This window comes from Natator depressus, chromosome 8 (genome assembly GCF_965152275.1).
Source record: "Natator depressus isolate rNatDep1 chromosome 8, rNatDep2.hap1, whole genome shotgun sequence".
Taxonomy (NCBI): Eukaryota; Metazoa; Chordata; order Testudines; family Cheloniidae; genus Natator; species Natator depressus.
This window is the reverse complement of record NC_134241.1, coordinates 99,692,520-99,717,654: the sequence shown is the minus strand read 5'-3', so window position 1 is coordinate 99,717,654 and position 25,135 is coordinate 99,692,520. Positions and strand designations below refer to the sequence as shown.

General features: G+C 44.4%; 1 protein-coding gene across 2 annotated transcripts in view; it reads right to left on the bottom strand.

The window, feature by feature from the left end:
* The window catches only part of TRABD2B (TraB domain containing 2B), a 407,261-nt gene that overhangs the window by 147,400 nt on the left and 234,726 nt on the right, over positions 1 to 25,135 (bottom strand). For both annotated transcript variants that reach the window (XM_074962317.1, XM_074962318.1), the window contains exon 4: positions 11,963 to 12,137. In XM_074962317.1, coding sequence (XP_074818418.1) covers positions 11,963 to 12,137 — 175 coding nt within the window. The remainder of the gene's footprint in view (positions 1 to 11,962; positions 12,138 to 25,135) is intronic.

Sequence of the window (25,135 nt, the reverse complement as noted above, 5' to 3'; positions counted from 1 at the left end):
CACTTTCACCCCTTTTTGCAGAGCACCGATGGATATGTTGAACAGCACTGGTTCCAGTACTAGCCCCTCAGGGACACCACTATTTACTTCTCTCCATTCTGAAAACGGGCCATTTACTCCTTCCCTTTGTTTCCTAGCTTTTAACTGGAGTGCATGGGAATGCTTTCAGGATCATCAATCCTTAATTTAATTTAATGACAAGCCTTTTGTTCTCTGAATCACCCTGCCTCTGTTAACAAAAAAACTCCCTGCCCCAAGGGCAGAAGTTATGTGATGAGCACAGAACTCATCACATTCCACACTCAAGCTCTGACCCCTGGGTGCTGAGCACCCACAATTTCTTGATGCTTGAGTCCCAGAGCACCCATGGAGTCAGCACCTGTGGTGCCTCAAACCTCTCAAGCCCCCTAGTTGCTGTCACACACTCCTCCCCAGTTCCACATAGTTGTGGACAACATGGCTTCTAGCAAAGGAAGTTCTTAACCACAGTCACTTTACTCAAACAGCACTAGTCAGATACAGATCTTTGTAAAACAACAAGAGTCCTGAGACACACACCCTCCCCTAGTCTGATCTCACTCCTTCTGTGATTCAGAGGTCTGTTAGCATTGCAGCTACTCAAATAAGGGAAAAAGATTGTTGATCATGAAGAATTTATTCAAAAATTACTGGAAAAATGTTGCAAACCAACTACTTATCTGTATTATTAAACCCACTAAAACGAAGACATTATACATGCCTTGAAGACTAATATTGAAAAGAGAACCTATGGGAGTGAGTATAAATCTTATGAGATTTTCTGCAAGGAGACCATAGGCTCTGCTATAGGTAGGCACAAAGAGGTAAAGTTAAAGGGATAATAGGCGTTTCAAGTCAGAATGGCTTCCTGCTGAAGACAGAGCCTCAACATTTTCTATCTCACGGGACATTTTTCTATTTCATATATTTGAGAATTATCAACCCTCGTTTCTATATCCATAGAATCATAGAAGATTAAGGTTGGAAGAGACCTCAGGAGGTCATCTAGTCCAACCCCCTGCTCAAAGCAGGGCCAACCCCAACTAAATCATCCCAGCCAGGGCTTTGTCAAGCCGGGTCTTAAAAACCTCTAAGGATGGAGATTCCACCACCTCCCTAGGTAACCCATTCCAGTGCTTCATCACCCTTCTAGTGAAAAAGTTTTTCCTAATATCCAACCTAAACCTCCCCCACTGCAACTTGAGACTGTCGCGCCCTGTTCTGTCATCTGCCACCACTGAGAACAGCCGAGCGCCATCCTCTTTGGACCCCTCCTTCAGGTAGTTGAAGGCTGCTGTCAAATCCCCCCTCACTTTTCTCTTCTGCAGACTAAATATGCCCCATTTCCTCAGCCTCCCCTCATAAATCATGTCCCCCAGCCCCCTAATCATTTTTGTTGCCTCCACTGGACTCTCTCCAATTTGTCCAATCAAAGTGGGGGGCCGCCAAAACTGGACGCAATACTCCAGATGTGGCCTCGCTAGTGCTGAATAGAGGGGAATAATCACGACTCTAGATCTGCTGGCAATGCTCCTACTAATGCAGCCCAATATGCAATTAGCCTTCTTGGCAACAAGGGCACACTGTTCGCTCATATCCAGCTTCTCATCCACTGTAATCCCCAGGTCCTTTTCTGCAGAACTGCCATTTAGCCAGTCGGTCCCCAGCCTGTACAGTGCATGGGATTCTTCCATCCTAAGTGCACTTGTCCTTGTTGAACCTCAGATTTCTTTTGGCCCAATCCTCCAATTTTTCTAGGTCCCTCTGGACCCTATCCTTACCCTCCAGCGTATCTACCTCTCCTCCCAGCTTAGTGCCATTTGCAAACTTGCTGAGGGTACAATCCATCCCATCGTCCAGATCATTAATGAAGATGTTGAATAAAAATATGGCAGGCGATCAACGTGGCTTAACAGAGAAATCTTCGGTGAGCTTAAACACAAAAAGGAAGTTTACAAGAAGTGGAAACATCGACAGATGACTAGGGAGGAGTATAAGAATATTGCTCGAGCATGCAGGGGTGTAATCAGGAAGGCCAAAACACAACTGGAGTTGCAGCTAGCAAGGGATGTGAAGGGTAACAAGAAGGGTTTCTACAGGTATGTTAGCAACAAGAAGGTGGTCAGAGAAAGCGTGGGACCTTTACTGAACAGGGGAGGCAACCTAGTGACAGATGATGTGGAAAAAGCTGAAGTACTCAATGCTTTTTTTGCCTCAGTCTTCACAGACAAGGTCAGTTCCCAGACTGCTGTGCTGGGCAGCACAGTACGGGGAGGAGGTGAGCAGCCCAAATACAGAAGTCAAACTACGCCTATGGCCCTGAACGACGACATCTGCTGCTGAAGTAAATGAGTTGCATTCTGCCACTCTCACTCACGTAAGGTGTGATTCTGCCCTGCACCTCTTAGCGGTACTGCACAAACCTCACAGAACAGAGGAGGGCAGCAAGTCTCCATTGCAGACTTCGGATTCTCAGCTGCTGTGGGAGCTTGGTGAGGTGTCCAGCATAACTGACACCCGGGGCAGGCTGCCTAACTTCCAGCAGCCTGTCACTAGCTGCCTCTGGGCAGCGGCGCCACCCAAAATGCCCGCAGCCATGCCCCCTACCCTGGAGCTTGCAGCATTGCTCTCAGCACCTCAGCTGTGGAGCCGCTACTGGCCTTTTATGACACCTCAAAAGCCCGTAAGGACCACAGTGGAGGGCAGAATCCCTCCAACCAGCAGTACCTTAATATTGGTCAAGTCAATAAGGCCGCCGATATGGACCCCCTCCTTCTTTACACCAGTGAGCACCCATTCGCACAAGTGTACATCCACTGACTCCAATGGAACTCTCATAGGAGCCAATAAAGGGGCCACAATCTATCCCTTAACATCTCTGTGCCTCAATTTTCCCATCTGTGAGTCAATGGGTCTAATAGTATTACCTATTTCACAGGTCTGTGAGACTCCTCATTTAACACTCGTAAAGTGCTTTGAGATCCCTACAGCCAAAGTCTGTATATTGTACGACAGGACCGGATAATGTAGATTTTGCTTCCTTCAGAACAGGTCGTAGTCAGAATTAGAGTCGTGCAATAGAAGTCAGCACAGTTGTAATAATAAATTTGATGCAAGTTGATTTTGTCAGGGATCTCAAGGAGCTGACATTAACGTATGAGTTTTTAAAACCAAAGATTCTCTTGAAAACAGACAGACTCTCTCATTCATCATGCAGAACATTAAACTGTGTCGTGCAAAGTATGTGCGGTGTGGTTTGTAAGGGATTTCTTAAAGCAAAACTGCAATGCAATGTAGAAGTTATTCAGGTCAATACTTCTAATTCCAAGGAATCTAGGAATGTGACTAACAAGGCTGCTTAGGTAGCACAAAGGAGCCAGCATCTGGCCATAGTTGGCCAGCAAAGAATTCTCTGGATGGACAGAAATTCTCAACTGGCATAAAACCGGCAGACCCAATTCTTGTGCCAGTTTTTTCCCAACCAATCCCGGTGTAAGTGGCACGTTGTGGGGAAGGAGCACTGCAGGAAACATCCTTAGATGTAATTAATCATTTCAGTTTTCCTTTAACAAATGAGGTACTGTAGCTGGGTTTCTTCTACTATTTAGCCTCTCTGGCTCAGGCTTGCTCTTTGTGCAGATGCAGCTTCAGGGGAATATATATATTTTTTCAGAGGCTTCCAAATGTCCCTATGATATAAGATCAATGTATAATAAAAGTTCCTTGTATTTTTAAAAGGCCGGATTTACACATAAGATGAGTTATATCTGATTTGCACCAGAATATCTGAGACACGAATCAGACCCTGCATTTTTAATGAAGACCTTTAAATGTAACTTACAAGATTTCAGTCAAAATTAGCATTTGTTTTTTTAAAGGTAAATGACATTTTGCCTTTAAAAAAACAACAGCTCAACTTTACTACAAGCATCTGCATGCCCAAATAAACACACACACAGGGGATTCCAGCATCTGCAAACCGTTAATTCACCCTTTTCTTCTCTTTTGTAGGTTTGCCAAGCTCAGACCCATGGTCGCCAATTTCTTGCTCTGTAGAGACAACTCTGCAATGAGCTGACTTGGTGATGTCAGTAGTACCACTAATCAGCATTGGAGCAGGAAGCTGTACTCCAGGGATAGAGTCTCTTTATTTCCTGGTATTTGGTGGTTTTCTCTATATATTTTTCTTACTACTTCTTCTTCTTCTTCATTTTTTTTTAAAATATTCTGCAGTGGATAAAAACAGGATAATGAAAACTGGAAAGAAGTGTGGAGCTCTAGAGGAAAAGGCCCAGATTTCCAGCAAGTCTGATTCCTCCTGCACACAAATGTGAATGCAATGTTATTCCTAATTTGCATACACACTTACATCAGTTGTGACTGCCAATCACCCGTCTGGTTATTTGCATGTACAATGGTTGTAAATCCACAATATTGCATGTATATTTGGATGTGCCCCTTTTGCAAAATCAGTCCCAAAATAAACCTATTTTTAACTCCATTGCCAGATTCCATATGGGTGCCAGGTGCTAATAACTTTCTAAAATTCTCCCTTTTTTTGTTTTTTTTTTAATTGGATACATCATCCTTCATTTCCTTCCCAAAATATTGACTATTGCCACCGTTTGCTGAAAAATAGCTGCCATGTTTGACCTCAGAGATGGCTGTTTCTTTAGCAGTGGGGGAAATGCTTTCTATATGAGGTTTGTAAGGCACTCTGAGATCCTGTGAACTGAAGGAGGCAGGGTGAACTAGTGGGTAGAGCACTGGACTCGGACTCAGGGGACTGGATTCTATTCCTTGCTCTGTCTCTGGACGGCTGGCTGAATTTAAGTAAATCACTTCTCCACTCTGTACAATGGGGATAATGACATTGACCTCCTTGTAAAGTAATTAGAGATCTACTTATGAAAAGCACCGAAGTGCCAGGTGCTATCATTATGATGAAAGGGTATGTCAGAGATGTGCAGGATGAGTATAGGACGAGGAATAAGAATGTTCTACATTCTAATCCCAACTCTGATATTGATTTCTTCTCCTAGACAAGCCTTTAAAATCTAGGTCTCACTCTCCCCATCAGTAAAACAGAGACGATCATATTTATCTACCTTTTACGGCTGCCGTAAGGATGAATCAGCTACTGTTTGCAAATGACTTTGAAGATGACAACCGATAAATTTTATTAAAGCGATTGTAAAAGCTATGATGACCATTGTTATTAACGATGAAATTCACGCTGGAACAATTTCAGTAGAGTGGGAGGATGATGATAGTACGATTTCATTTTTGTGGACCTATAGAAAGTACAAAATATATTAACAATACCCTTACCATGTGCTGAAACTCCCTGCAATCATTTGGGCACACAGATATCTAGAGTAAAGCTGGGCTCTTTTGTCTTATTTAACAGACATGCAGGCCAAAGTCTCGAACTCGGGTGCCTATGGTTAGCCACCTAAACCTATAGTGAAGCAGCTAATTCAAAGTGGCCTGATTTTCAGCACTTGCACCATCCACATACTTCAGGAGGAGTTGTGGTTGCTCAGTCTGAAAAACAAGCCACTTACATAGCTGCCTAGTTGTGGATGCTTCCCTCTGACTTGAGGTCAGCCACTGGCTTCAGCAGAACATCCTTCTTGTAGGCAGCAAAATCCTGTCTTGTACTCTGAGGATACGGCTGTTATTAAACACTGTGAACTGGAACTGCATCGGAACGTCAGAGGTGATAAATACAGCTCCCAACCCCCCAAAACCGACACAGCTCCATTTAAATAAAGAGAGACAGAAATGAACATGAGAAAGTAAAACATCCTAAGGAAAATATCATTCAAGTTAACTGCAGACATAAATTTATCCATGTGTTATCATAAGTGTTACTTGAAAATTACTTGTCCATAAAAATGAAATAAACCAGAAGTGATTTTTTCTTAAACATTGATTTTATGTGTATATTTCTAGTTGCCAAAATATTAACTCTTTTTAACAGCCCATGTGCTCTTGGCTGCTTCTCTGTTTCTTGGCTATAAAAGGCCCTTCAAAAATTCCCCATGTATTTTAGCTCTTAGGTGCTTTGCTGTTGCACTACATCAGTCATCTCGGGCTCCTGAGGATGGGCCTTTCAAGCAATGACCAGCTTGGCTTCAGTGTTCTTCCTTTAATCCCATTGATTTCACCACAAAAGCAAGTGATCAAAGCTGTGACCTGGAACAACGAATACTGTATCGTATGCTGGAGCACACTTACAATGAACGTAGATACAGCAAGACTCATTGGGGAGATTAAGCCCTGGAAGGATGGGTTTCGATTTTGCAGAATTTAGCCTATTTCAAAGCTGGGTCCCATTTTCTCCAAATCCATAGGGCTATCTTTCACTTGGGGAGGGCAAGGAATAGAAATAAGAAGGGGGGGGGTTGCATAAATGTTCAATTGCAGCAGGTGTGTTTTACAAAGATGGAGAATGAAACTCCTGACCTGTTCCAGGGCATTGCAAACGTGAGAACTGCGTACAGAGTAGGTTGGAAATTTTATTTTTTCCAGGGAAAATAGTCAAACCCCACTCCACCCCCCAAATATGTTGGCAGCTTACCGAAAATGTCAATTCAGACATGCCAAAACATGTCATTTCAACATTTCTTATCGACACACAATGTTTGCACAGCATCGTCGGAAAAATTGAGACCGCTTCTGCAAACTCAAGGTCATGCCTCAAGTCAGTGGCAAAGTTGGGAAGAAACCCCAGCAGGACTCCTAATTCTCAGTCATCCGTGCTTGTCAAGTTCTATTCACCAGAGATTTTCCTGCTTTCACCAGTGTGTGTCTGGGCACTTTCATCACCCCAACCTGAGTCTTTATCAGGGGGTCTGAATTTAGAACATTTTCCCCCAATGGATTTTTGTTCGAGCGGCCCTCAACAGAATTTTACTTTTAGGCTGTGGAGCATCATGGGAAAATGCAGTGCATTCTATTGTGGGGAAGGTTATCAGCCGGCGGATGGGTTGAGAATGAATGAAATCGTATAAGGGCTAAAAGGAGGTTGTAACAGTGCAACTCCATAATCACAGAATACCAGGGTTGGAAGGGACCTCAGGAGGTCATCTAGTCTAACCCGCTGCTCAAAACAGGACAAATCCCCAATTTTTGCCCCAGATCCCTAAATGGCCCCCTCAAGGATTGAACTCGCAACCCTGGGTTTAGCAGGCCAATGCTCAAACCACTGAGCTACCCTCCCCACAAAGAGTGGTTGACATATGCACGTAGGGCCAGGTGGAAGTAGTTAATTACTGTTCTGTATTGACAGTAACGCACAGCTACAATTCCTCTCACATGAGCAAACCAAGTTGTAGGGGCGCTACACCATCCTTTAGGAAGGGGTAGCGTGCACATCTCACTATGGCTGGCCAGCTGTGCCTGCCATTTCATGGGCTAACGAGGACAGTGGCCGTCTCAACCTCATGTGGGATGGTTTGCACCTCAAGCAGTGCTAAGTGTACTCTGGAGCTGGGGTGTAATTTCCAGCTCTGGTAGACAGTCCAGCGCTAGCTTGGATTGAACCAGAGTGCTAAAAATAGCAGCATAGGAAGAATTGCATGGACGAGCCAGATGGGCTACCTGCCCAGAGTTCAGTCCCGCCTGAAACCCTCGGTATGTACTTGGGATGGTTAACTCGTGCCCCCACCCGCACCTCTGGGGCTATACTGCTATTGTTAACACTGGTAATTACACCTTCCAGCTCCAATGTAGACACAACCCAATAGTAGTCAGCAACCCCTGCACGAAGGACGGAGTAGGGAATGAAACGGGGCTGAGCCCGTGCACAAGGGATGAAAGGTGGATGGAGAGAAAGGCTTCTTTGTGCCTTCCCGCACCTGCACACCCAAGCAAGTACTAGTCACAATCTGGCCGATAGTAACTTTATGCCACAGTTTGTGGACTATATTTTTTTAAGTGATAAGGGAAATTCCATATTAAGAAGATTGGGCCCTACACTGCCATGAGGTTTTATCCCAGTAGGAATTTCAGCCAGTCCAAACCCACAACATTCACTAATCAAACCCTTTGCTGCCAGCAGTTGGGATTTTCCAGCACTAACCGCTAGCTCAGTCGTGCTGGGATTCTGCATTAGTGGTTAGCCAGCATAATGTCTCCTTGTGTGATAGCTACAGTCAACATGGCCCTCAGCCTGTCAATTCCACATTTATGGTCACCATGACCCTTCCCCCATCATATTTTTTTTCTAAACAAGGATATCTTTGCCTACAGGGGTCTACAAAAATCCTGCTGCCATAATCACTGAAAGGGGTACATAGAACGCGACCAGATTGTAGTTTATGAGGACATCTGCATACTATGCTGGTATAGTCATGCACATTATGCAAATCTACTGCTCTGCAAGAGAAACTATCCTTCCACTCAAACAAGATCCTAAATTAGGCTCAGGAATGGGCATGCACCTGACAGGCTGCTGGAACTTCAGTAACTACATTTAGCAAAACTCACTGGGTCCCTAAGCAAAACGGCATCAGTTAACTTTGTGCAACATTGCTAAAACAAACCAAATGCCAGTCCTCACAATTTTATCATGCTTCTCATGTTATATGGCAAGTTTCTTCAAGCCTGAGCTCCTGGAGTCATGGGAAAATGTGAGAAATTCAACTCTCTCTTTTTTTAAAAAGATACATTTCTAGCTTTCATGGTTCGAGAGAAAAGGTTGAAAACATGACCTGTATACACCCTAAAGCTCAGGAATCAGAAGGCAAATAAAAAGAACTCAAGATGTATTTAGGAAAACAAACCATGATTTTTAAGCCAAGCTCATGATTTCTGGGGAGTTGGCAATATTGCAAACACAACTGTACTTGAATCATAAAGGAAAATGAACTCACACGTGTCAAAACCACAGCAATATTCTGACATGGAAGAATCAATCATCTCCTGACCACTTACAGCATAAAGATGGAATAGACCCGGCAATAGTGGAAGACTTTGGGCTATCTTTAAAAACAGAGATCTCAGGAACATCAGAGAGTATTTAATATTCAGTTTGACACTGAGATTTTTAAGTGCAAGAGGGTGAAAATGATCAAAAGAAAAATGCAGGCTGAATATAAGGGAAAAAACGTTCACAGTGACGCCTATTGGATTGCAAAATAGTCTCTCTGAGGGAAACGGCAGAAGCTTGAATCACTGAAAACTAGATTGGACCGAAGATGAAGGGATGACAAGCTGCAGTGGCTTACCAAGGACGGAAGGACAAAACAGCTGAATAAAGTAGGTCTGTTACAATTTTGCTTTCTACAATTCAATGGTATACGAGTAGAAGCTGGGATGGGGTGCACCATAGCCACCTGGGAACCCATTCTGAGTTTATCAGACTTTTGAACTGGCCACATGGCATCACCACTCCTCCACAAAAGTAAGAGCTGACTATGCATTTTTCGGGCAGGTAAATAGCGGTTGGGAAATAATCTGGTGCCAGAAAAGTTTGAGTGTCCTAATAATCCATTCAGATTCCCTCCACGCCTACCTTCAACTAGACACGAAGAAAGTGAATTCATTTCATGGGCAAGAAATTCAGAAAGACACGTAGGCTGGGCACCACAATGTTGCCCAATGTGTACAGGATAGGGTCAGTGTTTGTTTCATTTTAAAAACTCAAGATCAGCCAAAACCAGAACCTTAAATACAGCCCTCCAGGAATTTCAGGAAGGACGCGTGATGATTTAGACCCATTCATGGATCTGAACTCACCTGTAGTGTTTTATTTCCAGATGGTATCCAAAACTGAAAGGGGACTGCTTACCCATTTGGGTGCAGAAATGGATGAAATCTCATGAGAAGAATTCTAGAATAATTTGGTGGAAGTCTCCTGAGAAGATCTGATCTCATGAGCTTTCCATCATTTGGGGCCAAAAGCTCAAGAGAACAATTCTCAAGATGTCACCACCACTGAATCTGAATCTCAGTTACGGACTCTTCTCTGTGTTCTACCCCATGTCTGATATGATCATATCTAGTTAATATAATCTAACTGCATAACATAATGAATAATGAATAATCTAATTCACTTAATCTGGTTCCAGATTCCAATCTAAGACCCGCCCCAAGGGCTGTCTCTATTTAAAATGTTTGTCCTCACAACTGCTCATTTCGTCTTTACAGGATAATTAAACTTTAGCAATCTCACAAGTAGGATGGTGGCATTTCCATGTATTATTGGCCTAATGATGATGAGCAGGAAGTGACATCTCTTTGCCATTAACCACTGAATGCCTCCATACCACTTCTACCATATTTGAGTCGTCTTCGCTGCCAGGCCTGCAACATCTTTGTAACAAGAGACAATAGTAATATCTTTTATCTTCTCTTTGCCATATCTTAGATTATCTACAACAAACTCCTTGGAGGCCAGTTCATTGGTCGCACTATTGAAAAGATGCTGTCCAAGAAACATTTTGTCAATTTTGGATGTTAAACAAAAGCCCTGAACTTCCACAGTTCAGCCATGACTGTTAGGAAGAGATGTGTGGCAAGTACCTGTTTGTGTAGTTTTACTTCTTCCACTTTCGCTCTGTTAAACATCTGACATATCCCTTTTTTTTTCTCTCTCTCTCTCCCTGCTCTCTCCCTAAAAAATGCATTTTCCTTCTGCAAGAAGAGCTAGGCAAAACTCCTGATTTCTAAAGACATGGAAACATCAAGGAATGAGAGAGTAAAAATGCCAGAGAAAATTCAGTCTAGAGCAGTGGTTCTCAAAGCCGGTCTGCTGCTTGTTCAGGGAAAGCCTCTGGTGGGCCGGGCCAGTTTGTTTACCTGCCGCATCCGCAGGTTCGGCTGGTCGCGGCTCCCACTGGACGCGGTTCACCTCTGCAGGCCAGTGGGGGCTGAGGGAAGCGGCGCAGGCCGAGGGATGTGCTGGCCGCCCTTCCCACAGCCCCCATTGGCCTGGAGCGGCGAACCGCGTCCAGTGGGAGCCGCGACCAGCCGAACCTGCGGATGCGGCAGGTAAACAAACCAGCCCAGCCCGCCAGGGGCTTTCGCTGAACAAGCAGCGGGCCGGCTTTGAGAACCACTGGTCTAGATGCACTGAGAAAAGAAATCAAAACGTGTTCATGCCGTAACAAGGAATAATGGAAGGTCTGGACCAAATCTTGACGCCTTTCTCAAGCAAAATTTCCATTGATGTTAATGGAAGCTTTGCCTGAGGAAGGATTGCAAGAGTGGCCTTTGCCAGCATCCTTTGCAAGAGTCATGGGGTGGGAGGCCAAGTTCTGTCATGGATTACAAATTGACTAAGGGCAAGAAAACAAAGGGTAGGAATCAATTATTGGTTTTCAATATGGCAATTGCTAACTGCCTTGAAATCAATGGATTTAAGCACTGGCTTAACTTTAAATACATGCTTATTTGGGGCCTCAGAAGTTAGAAAGATAAATGCCTTCACCTTAGAAAAGTTTCTATTATGTTCAAAAAAGAAAGGGGGCAGTGGTGTATATTGTATTGATCTATTGCAGGCATCTTTACTGCATAGAGTCCCTTCCGGGAGCAAACCGGAGCACTCTAAGGAACACTGAAGATATTCTGCGATGATATGAAAGGCTGCTAAGTAGCCTGGCATGTATCAAATCTACTAGTAAAGTCCAGGAATGTCCTGACTTAGTCTCTAAGAAATGAGCAGATTTACAATAAGGGGGGGAAAATAAGTGAACATATGTTGGCATTTAAAATAAATTGTGTAAGTGCAAAGAGTTTATGTTTCAATCCACATCACTGCCAGGTCCTGAAATAGGTCAGGGAGCAAGGACCTTCTGCCTCAAAGGAGATTCCCAAGAGGAAGATTTCCATACTGAAGGCCAAGTTTTACAGTGACGAACCGCCCCCCCCAGCCCCATTGATTTCAATTACATTGTCCACATAAGTAAACAAACAAGGATATTTTGTTCCATACCTGCTCCAAAGGCAAAGAAGAAGCTCTTGTCTGTGTTCTGCTTTAAAAGGGCCATCACTCTTTTCCCCATCCTCTCGTTCCTCTTGTAAATGAGCTCCTGTCGGAAGTAGCTGTCTATCTCCTGAGCCGTCACTTGCTCATGTGGAGGGAGCGTTGTGTTGATGAAGTTAGGGAGCTGCAATGGAAAGAAATTCTGCAGTTCAGATACAAAGGCAGACAGAGAGAAATCAGTGGGCTTGGGGAAGGAGAACATGAAATAAAGGTTGGGTTCATTCAGCCAAGCATCCAACACCCTACGTTATTCCAGATTAACTGGAATTAACATTAACCCAAGTTTATCTAAGACACCCAAACTTCCCGGCACTGTAAACAAGGTGTGCAAATCATGTCAAATTGCAGGAAATTCCACAAGAGCATGCTTTTATTTATTTATTTTTTTTAATATTGGCATTTTTACTTGTCTGGGACTGAACCGGGAAGTGCTGAGGAGAACGTGAAACCGGAAAATAAAGAGAAGGACAAAAAAATGAACAGAAGTCCACTGGATTTCAAAACTGGACTCATGTTGTGTTTGTTTTGAGTAACTATCTGAGGATGTTGGAGAGGCAAAAAAAAAAAGTTACTGGCTACAAAAGCGAAAGGCACAGCAGCTTCAGATCTCAAGGAAGGGGCAAGGCAGTCAAAGATTCCTATCCCCTGGACTGGTTTTGAGTAAATAATGGCCATTCCACACTTGGCTCTTTGTGCAATATCCGCTGTAAAGGAAAGCCATAAATCAATTGGTTCTACATAAATACTACAAGCCTTTGTATTTCCTTGTATACCAAGATTCCATATTTAATGGGTATCAGAACAATGGCTCTTAGCCAGTGGTGCGGGAGCTTTTAGAAGTTGAATTGGACGATGAAATTATAACTCAGCAGGTCTAAGACTGTCTAAAGGCACAGTACCTAGAAGTGGAAAAATCTCTCTTCTCCACCCATTGCCCAAAGGAAATGAAGGCCATATATAAGCATACAGATCCTCATATGGAATTAGCTAAAATGCCTCCAGAGCAGGACCATCAGTGCCATATGCAAAATACCGATGCAAGATTGGCTATGTCGGATGGTGGACCTGCCTAACTCCACCCCATTAGCAAGCCAAGCATTGATGCTGGAGCTAACCTTCCCCACCTGTCCAGGAAATACAAGGACTTAGGGTTAGGGTTAGGGTTATACGTGATTATATGAAGCTCTGGCCCAAGCAGAAAGTTAGGTGCATCATATTTCCACCCCACCTGCATAGACTGAGCTATAATCCAGCAAAGTACAATCAAGATACACATTGCCTTGTTAATTGTATTTAATTTTTTGCTCTTGGCTTGTCATTAAACTATCCTTTGCTCATCTCACCCAAGATGCCCACTCGGCATAACAATGAACGGATCAAACAGCGTATTCCAAAAGGACCCAGATTTTCTCCTCCTACACTGGAAGCCAGAGCAGTCCTTTAAAATCAGGCATTGGGTTTCCTATTCCTTTTCCATTCTCCTCCCAAAGAACAAGAGGAAGGGACACATTTAAGCCTCATCACTGGCAACACCATGCCGGCTCTGTAAACACATTGTAAATTATTCTATTTTTAATGGCCACCACACTTAACATGACTGCCCCCTCACTTGGGAAAGAGAAGGGGGAGGGCGAGGAGAGAAGATAAATGATTGAAGTAAGCATAGCTATACACAGTAGTGCAAGCACTCTCCGAGCCTCAACGTCTGCTCCATTAATCATCTCCACTTCTTCCAATATCTCAGGGCCTTTCTACAGTTTGTGACATACGCCATGCCTGGCTCGAAGGAGGCAGCTGCTCCTGCTGATTTATGGAGCCTTTTGCCTCCTTAACCACCAGACAGGGATCAGCAACTCAAGAAACAGTTGCATGCAATTAGCAAGCTGTTGACCGTTGTTGGGAGTTAATTTTTTTTTTCAAATTGTTATTGTAAAAGCTCAACCTCAAGAATTCAGCAAGGCAATTGGATGCCCCCCTGTTAAGTGTTCCCTGGAAGGCCCCATGTTTTTATTCTCTCTCCCCACCCCATGGAGACTTTTTGTTTGGATTCAAGATAAAGTATATAGAGCTCCCCCTAGCGGTGCATGCATGTGTACTATGCTGCTAACCCCTCAACTGGCTGAGCTGCTAAAAGGGAACAGCCTACTAATGCTACTAGCTGAGCAAGTTGCTTCTGTAGCTTTAAACAGTAGTGACTGCTGTTGAGAGTCCTGGGTTCGAATCCTGCTGTTGATCTACACAAGCAGAATTTAGATATTCAGGAAACCCATTGCCAAGCAATATGCGGAGAGAGCGCTCTTTGCAGGAGACAGGTGGGAACTGAGTGTGAAGCCTTTGAAAAGCATTCAGCCTCCTGGCAGTCTCCACGCACAAGCTTACAGAGGCATTACAGCTCTGCTGCTGTATGAGAGCTCACGTAGCAGCGTTATGCCAATGGGAGAGCGTCTCTCACCAACATAGCACTGTGCGCATGAGCGATTATGCCGGCAGAATTTGTGTCACTCTGGGGGGGGCGGGTATTTCCCCCCCTCCCCCTTAGATGACCTGCACTCAAGTTCCTGCTCCACCACAGACTTCCTGTGTGATTTTGGACAAGTCACTTTGTCTCTCTGTGCCTCAGTTACCCATCTGTATAATGGGAACAATAGAGCTGGCCTGCCTCCCAGAGGTGTTGTGAGAATATATGTTATGCAGCAAGATTTAGCCAGAGCCTGGATGTGAGGAACTAGAGAGAGGTCAGAGTCAAAGAAGATGCCCAGGTTACAGGCCCGAGTGACAATAAATATTATCTGGAAATGGTGCTGGGTTCTACCACAGCGGTCAGCATAAAAGCCTTCGCGTAAAGCTTCAGAATGCCACAGCTTAGCAAATCATGCCAGCTTGGTCTCCACAGCTGTACTGTGCAATCAGCTCTGTCTACGGAGAGAGAGAAAATATATTACGTTAGCACAACGTCCTGCAGTATCGTCAGCAAAACACAGAGAGAAACAATGGTCTAGCTCCTGCCATGATGGAACGGAGATGTTATAAACACTAAAGTACATTTTTTCACAGGGGTGTTTTTTTTTATTTTTTTTAATGCTCAGAGGAGTTTGGGGACTGACGCAAAGAATCAGAGATTTACCAAATCTGCCTGAAAACAATTACCTCAGACACGTGTAAGTGCAGACACTTCAAGCTAAATTCATTGGTGAATAAAACAAAGCAGGCCCAACCTATACTTATAGACCTTTTACAGTCTCCAGTTGTTTTTTCCTGCCGCAATAGAAATAACTGCTCCTGATCCCATCTACCCCTGTAGAACACCACTGACCCCAATGGAGCATCTCTTGAATCAGGCCCAGCAAACACCAGCATGGTGCAATTTTCACTCCTGAGACAAGCTACGCGTAGCTTTATTTCCCAGACTACTTACACCCTATTTGACCCCTGCTCTAGTTACTCTATGTGGACTAACTCCATTCAGGTCAGTAGCCTTGCAGCAGTAGGAATGAAATCAGAATCAGGCCTTTTTAAATCCACAGATGACTTTGGCCCAAAGGCTTTCACGGGAATTGGGCCTCCGTATATCAGTCAAGTGCAAAGAGTGCAGGCTCCCGTTAGATGTTAACGCAGGAACATCTCTGACCTGGGTTGATCAGTGGGTGAGACTGGCGGGGTGAAGATGAAGAGTGAGTCAGTGTTATTGCCCTTCAAGCTTTATTCCATCTGTGACTCAAGAGGATGAGCCCCAGATACGAAAATGGGACAGGGACAGAAAAATTCTTCTCAGTTACCCCCACGTCAAAACAGAGACACCCTACTGAAGACATCCCAGTGTCTACGCAAGTGTCATTGCTGCCAATGTATGCACCGTAGAGACCATACATTCCCTTTCCTGAGGTGGGCATTAGCGGTACAACCGTCAAACACAGACCTCAGACTAAGCATTTTCCCCAGGCCAGGTGGTCCTTAGGGTTTTCACTGAAGATCTGTCCCAGATTTTAGTTCCTCTCTCTGCCTCAGAAAGGTTCCTCCAACCCCTTTTATCTCTTGGTTGAAAGCTAACTGAATTCACCTATACTATGGCTCAGCAGTAATTCCACTTCACCTGTATGTGGGGTTCAAACTCCTGATTCCTACCATTTGGGCACCACGCACACACACACCAGAGTAAGGTACAGTACTTGCCCCAAACATTTCACAACCGAAACAGAGAACTCATGTGGTATCCCCATTTTACAGTCCGATGAAGTGAGCTGTAGCTCACGAAAGCTTATGCTCAAATAAATTTGTTAGTCTCTAGGGTGCCACAAGTCCTCCTCTTCTTTTTGCGGATACAGACTAACATGCCTGCTACTCTGAAACCAATCATAGAACTGAGGCAGAGAGAGAGATTAGGTGACATGCCCAAAGTCAGAGGCAGAACACGGAATAGATCATGGATCTCCTGACTCCCAGTCCACAGTCTAAACCACAGGATCATCTTTCCTCGATTAACAGGACATGTCAGAGGAGCCCTGCGTCCATAAGCAGTATTGCCAAGCCAGCAAGATAAAAAATCATGAATCAAGCTCTCCAAAATCATATAGATTGGCTTAAAGAGCATGAGTTTTTTATTTTTATTTATTTATTTTAAAGATCATCACTTTTTATTGGCCTTCTAGGTTTTCAGCCTTTAGACTTCACATTTCCTAGCTTTTCTCTGCAACCATAAGGCTAGAACCTTGCTATATTGAAATCCAGGGCCTTAAGCAAAAGACAGAGGCTTTCGATTAAAATCACAAGAATTGACAAAGCTGCTCAAACAGGATTCTAAAGACCCTAAGGAGAGTTCTAAAGGCTGCCAACCTGTCATAGTACGTAAGATTCAAATTGAGCCCAGCTGAGCTGCTCTCAATTTATACCAGTGTTTTTCAGCAAGAGGCGGACATTTAAGTAACGGTTATCATGGCCTATACAGAGAAGGGACTCCACTGCTAACAAAGGTCAACGGGGTATTGCATTTTTACTCCAGTGTTACAAAATATACTACTTGGACTTGGAAGGCACCTGTTCTCCTCTGATTTATGGACATTTCTAACATCTGGCCGAACAATCTATGGTTACTTTAGCCTGTAATGTGAAGAATTCCAATAGCGCATGCCGAATGGACTGTGAGCATAAGAGTAGCCAAGAGAAGGATAAAGCCGACATGGGATTGTGGTTGCTGAAATGACGACTGCTGCTGACTCAACCGTTTCTGCTCCAGGAGCCATGAGTTTCCTTCCGAAAGGGCCCTCAATAGCCAAGAAAAGAGGCAGCTAATTAATTTGGTATGGCCCAAAGTTGGCAGCTTCCAAACAGATCAACTCCTGGGTCATTACGCAAAATGGAGAAAGAGGAAACCGTAAAGGAGCTACGCACGGTGGTGTACTGCCCAGGGCACTGATGCAGATTAATACCCTACCACCAGCCAAATAAATCCTCCATTTATTAGTAAAAAGAAAAGGAGTACTTGTGGCACCTTAGAGACGAACCAATTTATTTGAGCATAAGCTTTCGTGAGCTACAGCTCACTTCATCGGATGCATACTGTGGAAAATACAGAAGATGTTTTTATGCACACAAACCATGAAAAAAATGGGTGTTTATCACTACAAAAGGTTTTCTCTCCCCCCCACCCTACTCTCCTGCTGGTAATAGCTTATCTAAAGTGATCGCTCTCCTTACAATGTGTATGATAATCAAGAAAACCTGGATTTGTGCTGGAAATGGCCCACCTTGATTATCATACACATTGTAAGGAGAGTGATCACTTTAGATAAGCTATTACCAGCAGGAGAGTAGGGTGGGGGGAGAGAAAACCTTTTGTAGTGATAAACACCCATTTTTTCATGGTTTGTGTGCATAAAACATCTTCTGTATTTTCCACAGTATGCATCCGATGAAGTGAGCTGTAGCTCACGAAAGCTCATGCTCAAATAAATTGGTTAGTCTGGTGCCACAAGTACTCCTTTTCTTTTTGTGAATACAGACTAAGACGGCTGCTACTCTGAAACCATTTATTAGTGACTTTTAACAGGAAAAATAAAATACCAGAAGCCTAACAGGGGTGTGAAAGGATTTTCTATGGAAAGTGAGAGAAATCAACTCAGTTACCCCTTCATCTCATTCAGGGCAAAATCTGCTCTCCCTTAAGCAGGATGGGGTCGATTATCCCACATCTGTCTGGCATGGGGTTCTTACCTCTCATGCATCTGGTAATGGCTACCATTGAGATACTGGACTAGGTCCCATCCTATGCATCTATTTACACTGGAGGTGGCTTTTCACACCCACTTTGCCCAGCTGTAAGTGGGTAAGCCAGGTGCAAGGCTGTGTAGAACTGGGGAAAGGCCTGAGGAAGCAGCGGGTGAGGTGTCTAGGGCATATTCAGGACATGCTGGATGTGGAAGAGGGCATAGCCAGAACAGGTAGGCCAGCTTGATCCCACCAGGGGGATCTTCTGACATACAGGTTGCTAGAGAGGTTTATAGGAGCCTTAACATGACACATAAATCTAGCCCGGTACTTGCATTGACCAGAAATCTCAACACATTTATGATTCTGCTAATCAGCTTTCATTCCCACACACCCACCCAGCACAGAACAATGTCTGAGGGCAGACCCTTCATTCCATTCAGTCAGAAAGCTGCAATTTTCAGCTGGAGACGTGTCAGTAAAACCAGTACAATCCCTCCCAGGCACACCTACCCTGGGGTGTCTACCCACTCCCCAGCCAAGCTGCCGTGCGGCCCCTTGCCTCGCTCCAGGGAGCACAGAGGGAAGCGGCATTACAGTTTTGACTAAGTCACTGTTTCCAGCCCCGCGAAGGCTTTTCCATTCTGCCCTTTGCTGAAGCTCAGTAAGAGTCTGCCCTTCGAGGGCAGGAAGCCACACGTCAGTACTGCAAAATGGCCTAGTCAGTCGGGAACAGCAGGGGGAGTCAGACAGACTGGGTTCCGTTCCTAGTTCTGCTCCTGGGACCTTGGGCAGCTCCCATCTCTCAGTGCCGCTATTGAGACCAGGTGTTTCAAATCCATTGTGCGGTGCAGGCCGACATCCATTTTCATGGGGCTGGGGGAACAAATTCCACTAGCAAGAGGCATATTTTCAGTCTTCTCTGCCTCTTCGGCAAAGTCAGCTCATCTTCCCCCATCCCTGCAGCTGAAAAGCAGCCAGAGGCCAGGCTGGCTGGTAGTGGGAGCGATGGCAGCAGTAGTAAGTCTGTGTCCCTTTATCCTGGAGACAGCAGTAGAAGGAAAAAAACACGGGAGGAGGAGGAGGAGGAGAAGAAGGCCCTGCCCCGATGACCCTGGTGTAGCAGGGCTCAGCAGCAGCACCAGGAACCCTATGGGCGGGAGGATACAGAGGTGGAAGGAGGGAGAGAGAGAGAAAGACAAGAGAAAGAGGGGAAAGGAATGAGAGAGGAAGGGAGCAGCAGCTGCTGTGGGGAAAAGAGGAACTCTAGGACTACAGTAATCTGTGTCCATGGGAGGCTCAGAGCTCAGGAGTGACTCCCAGGCTTGTATGCCAGCCACTAGCCCAGACCTCTCATCTCATTTGGCCTCTTAGTGGCACTGAAACATCTAGATGTATAAATCTCTAATATATTTCAGAATGCTGATAGCAGCAAGAGTTGGGGAGGGAACTCAAGGCTCAACTGCTCCTTCTCCAGGACCAGAACGTGACAGATCTCACAGACCAATTTGCCCCTCTGCCGGTGGGTCCAGGGAGAAGAAGGGCAGTTCTTGGCCTGATCCCATATCCCCAGCAGGCTCTGGTCCTAGGAGGAGCCCTGTATGGACAGAGCCCAAGCACCCTCCACCAAGCACCAGCAACATCAATGGTGCTCCATCCCAGCAGAAGTACCCAGAGTGGAGCAGTTGGCTTGTTCTGGGTTGGAGTTGTGACCTTATAGGGACTGCAGAAAGTCTACTGCCATTTCTGCTCACACTGGAACCAACCTCCTTCTCCCCCACTGTCATGAATATAAGCTTAATGGGGGGGAAAAATGGCTGCAAACACTGGCCATGCATCTCATAAACACCTTGAGGGGGGGAGATGTTTACCCCTGTTAAAAGACTTTCAATGAATCCCGGAGAAGTCATGACCTCCGTGTATGTTTTCTATTTATTTTTCCACACCAGTTAAATAGTCACTTTCCAAGCACTTAAAGGAAAAAGAAATCAAGATCAGCCCCCGCCCCCTTTTGGTAGCGATGCCAAAATATGCAGCCGGGCCTCCCTATCTGAATGAGTGTTTTGATTAAAGAAGTCTTAACAAAACACAGTCAGAACAACGAGCGTAGCCCCTTTCTGCAAGCTTCACCCAAGTATGCAGTGTATACTTAGGGCTGGATTACCGGGATTCGTGTATTAATTGAATAAGGATGACAAGCCTCCAGCATATGCAAATAGAGGGTTAGGTTTCAGTTTTGAGGGTAACCCCTAATGCTTACTAATATCCCCTCAGAACCCCCAAAGCTGGGACTGTTGAGGCAAACCCTCGCAAGCTGCAAACATATGGAAAAGTTCATGTTTTTCTATTTTTCTTCTAAACCCTTTGTTTCCTTTGACAAAAAGTTTCTGCTATTCCGACACTAAAACCATCGCCTCTGAGCTGCCAAGACTCCCAAATGAGGATCCTGATCAAAGGAAAGAGTGTGGCAATAAAGCAAAGAACCTGTGGCCAGGATTTTTTGTGTGTGTGGTGTATTAAAACATTTCATTCTTTTTTCCAAAGGTATTTTTCATATCACCCTCTGCTACAAACTGGGAGAACAGCTGGTCGATAGAGGATACAGGCAAAGGCTCAGGCGATGATGGTTTTTCATGAGTAGGTGTTGTCTAGGCTCAAGGGAAAATGGCCGTGTGGTTTTTTTCATATCTGTTTTGTACAGGCAGCCAGTTTATAAACAAAAGGAAATATTTCTTCACACAATGCTCAGTCAACCTGTGGAACTCATTGCCTGGTGATGTTGTGAAGGCCAAAAGTATAATGGTTCAAAAAAGGATTAGGTAAATTAATGAAGGATTGGTCCATCAATGGCGTTTAGCCAAGATGGTCAGGGACACAGCCCCATGCTCTGGATGTCCCTAAATCCCCAGCTGCTGGAAGCTGGGATTGGATGACAGGATAACACTTGAAATTGCCCTGTTCTGTTCATTCCTTCTGAAGCATTTGGATTTGGCCAGAGACAGGATACTGGCTCCATGGGCCATTAGTCTGACCCAGTATGGCCATTCTTATATTACAATGTTTGTGGCCAGACTGGATGTTTATATAAAGTTTGCAACATGGTTTTAAACAAAAAAACAAAAAAGTGTAATCCAAAAGATCCAGTTTGTAAGAGGTCTGTCAAATTCCACAAAAAGCAAAGATCAAAATGCAGACTAGGAGGAATTACAGATTAGGGCAATGGCAGAGCTGAAAACACACACAGGCACGGACATAACCCAGCCAAAATGAGATTACTCAGATCTGGTACATTGGTTTGATCCATTATGAAAGTTACAGGCCTTTTGCAAATTTCAGTTCCTGATCTGGGTTTTTGTTCCAAACTCCGACAAAGCTGGAGGATTTATGGACCTGAAGTTTTGATTCAGGTCCAGGAAGAGTAGAATTTATGACCCCACCAGAGCATGGGATCTGAATTGACTCTGCAATAGGATGGCAGCTGCCCAGAAGTGTCCGGTCCTAGAGTACAGCAAGGACAAGATAACTCACCTCTTTTGCTCACTTCCAGGAGCCTCTGCAGCTTGATAAAGTTTTGAGAGTTTTGGTATCCTGAATTGTTCTAAAGAAACCCAGGACTTTGCACCAATTCAACTAGAATCAGCCAGGCAGCCAAGCAAACATCTGCCACAATCTGGAGGATACCTCTTGGAAGATATAAGACTGGCAAATACTCTTTCAGGCCAGGATTTTGCCCTAGAATTTCAGGATGGGGAATGAAGGAAGGAAAGAGTCACAAAAATTTTCCCCAAAGAGAAATGCTCGAAATGGTCCCCCAAAAGCCAAAACGGCCTGATCCTCCTCCAATTCTACAGGTGGAAATCAGAAGAAACAACTGAAATCGATGGTATTATCCCAGGGTAGATCAAAGTGACCAGTTTCTGGCCAGACAGAGTTGCATAGGGTATAAATCAACACAGGATTTGACCTTAGTCTAGAAACAACTGTCCCCAAGGTGATTAAAATCTAGGCACCAGATTCTCAGATGATGTAAGTCAGCATAGCTTCATTGAATACAACAGAGCTACATTGATTTACACCAGCTGAGGATCTGGCCTGCGGTGTTCAAGGAACATGTGGAACTCTGGTCATTCTTGTGGAATGCTTGAATTCTAATCCTGCCAAGTCAGGGCAGTGAAATGCTTTTTCTTTTTTTTTTTTTATAATGAGGTGACAAAAATGTCCTCTGGCTACAATACAAAAGAGAAACAGCATCTCCCATAGTCAAGCCACAATATAGTTAAAAAACAAATAAGTCCTTCCCACTTCACTTGAACAAGTAGGATTAAATAAGTCCTTCCAAGGCCAACTTCATAAAACCAGCTCCTTAAAAACAAGGAACTGTTCAAATGCTTTACAGCAATTTATAGAGGGCTGACAGATACTTTTGGACTCCAAAGACTTCTTACACTAAATCTGGGTCTACTCTACAAAGTTTTGCCAGCATGGCTGTGTTGGCTTGGAGTGTGGAAAAACAACAACAACACATGCCCCCCCAAATACCACACATGCGCCCCAACCAAGAGAGTTACGCTGGCAAAAACCCCATGTGGATGCAGCTTTTACTGGCAAAAGACTCATTTTGCTGCGATAGCTCGTCATTCGAGGAGATGGTGTAACTGTACCAGCAGAAGAACTCCACTAGTTATGTATCAGAGGGGTAGCCATGTTAGTCTGGATCTGTAAAAGCGGCAAAGAGTCCTGTGGCACCTTATAGACTAAGGTTAGTCTAAGGTTAGTCTATAAGGTGCCACAGGACTCTTTGCCACTTCCACTAGTTATGTCAGTATAGATATATTGACAAACCCATTGTAGTATAGGCAAGCCCTTTCTCTCTCTCTTTAGAGCACCTCTTTAAAGTTTGGTCCCATATTACTAAGTAGACCTGGTCAAAATGTCTCAAACCAAATAAATACTGAATGAATACATACATTCTGAACTTTGAAAAGCTTAAAATAAACAAAAGAATTGATTTTTCAAAAGTTGTGGTATGAAAATTTTGACATCTTAATTTTTTCCCCATGAAAAATCGTGAGTTATTATTTAGTTATTTATTTTTGACCAGTGCTATTAAAAAGAAATGGACCCCAAGCTGCAAATTTTGGATATGGATCCATATGTCCAAAAAACGCATGCATGGTCCTGTCCCAGAGCTTGAGATTGTTCAGATCTGGTACTTTGGTTTGACCCATTGTAAAAAATAGAGGCCTTTTGCACATTTTGGCTCTGGATCTGGGTTCTTGGTCCAAAAGCCTACAAAGCTGGAGGATCTGAGGATCCAAAGTTTTGATTCAGGCACAAAGTGGAGCAGAACTTATGATCTCACAAGAGCACGGGCGCTTCCGAACTGGCTCTGCAACAGTGTATTTGCCCAGAAATGTCCTGCCCCAGAGAGAAGCAGATAGCTGGCCTCAGGAGCATGAGCTGCCCTGGATAATCATGTCACAATTCAGTTCAGCTTTTCTGGTCACCAGAGGTAATGGCCCAATCATGGGAGATCTACTGGCTTCAATAGGAGCGAATGCGTATGCAAGGAATGCAAGACTGATTCTTTGTCTAGAACCTGAACCAGAGCTCCTTTGGGTCAACACTTACGACCCCCAGTGCTCTGTACAGAGCTTCACTGGAAAGAGTAATCCCTTTCGAAGGAAAGACAAGATGCTGTGCCAGCTCATTTAAGCTGCTTATGTCTGAAGGTGATAAGATGTTTCCAAACGGTCCCGTTTCAATAGCTGCACATTTGGTGTGCAGGTTTATTTTCTTTTACCTTGATAAAACTCCATTCCTCGGACAAATCAGGGGCCTGCTTATCAGTCAACACTCCACCTAATGGTTTCAGCTGTACCGTTTGTATTTATTGTAACCGGGGCATTCCGCAGATAGTTTTCATTGACTAGCTTTGGAAGCGAGCCAGATACTCAGTTGTATTTATCCAGCACTAGAAGGGAGGCAAATTAATGATGTGATTTGAATGATCAGGACTTTGACATCTTCAAGGACAGGTCTAAGCACAGGATGCGCTGATAACATTTTCCAAGGCATATGTAACACAGCCAAGTGATTTATAGACCACAAGCGTGTTGTAAGCGTGTGACACACAGCAACTTCTCTTTGCGGGGAGCGAGGGTAGGCTCCTTTGATGTGACATACATTTATACTTCTTAAATTTCATATGATCAGAAGCATGGTGCGTATTGCATGCTGCCCCAGCGCTTAGTGCCAGATGCAAAATTTGCTGGGCCAGATTGGAGGGAAATCTAATGGGAGGGCAGTGTGACTTAGTGGATACAGCACGGGGCTCAGGACATCTATTCCTGTCACTGGCCTGCGGGGCGACACTGGGCAAGTCACGTCCTGTCTCCGTGTTTCAGTCTCCCCATCTGTGAAATGGGGATAATGATACCAACCTCTTTCGTAAAGCACTTGGAGATCTGCTGATGAAAGCGCTATATACAATGTGAATTACTATTGTTCAAGAGAGTGCAGAGACTGAAATTGTGCCCAGTCACTACACAAGGGGGAGACTTCTCCCACTGAATCCTAAATCTCCTGAATCTCCCAGGCCGAATCCTAAACCCACTCAAGTCAATGGAAAGACGCCCCACTGAGTTCAATGGGCTTTGGACCAGGCCCAATAAGGCTTGCAGTTTGTAAAGGCACATCTGCGGGAAAGGTGCTACATAAACATAAAATTATGATCATTGCATTGCCATCATAATAAAAACAGCCCAGGCACTTTATTCAGTGGGATCTAGTTCAACCGAAATTGGCTCCAAAATGCAGTGTAGAAGTGGGGACTTACAAAGGTGCCAGACCAGCACTGCACTCCACAGGGGAGGACACAAGAGAAGGCTGAGAATGGAGGAGGATAGCAAGACAGCAGAT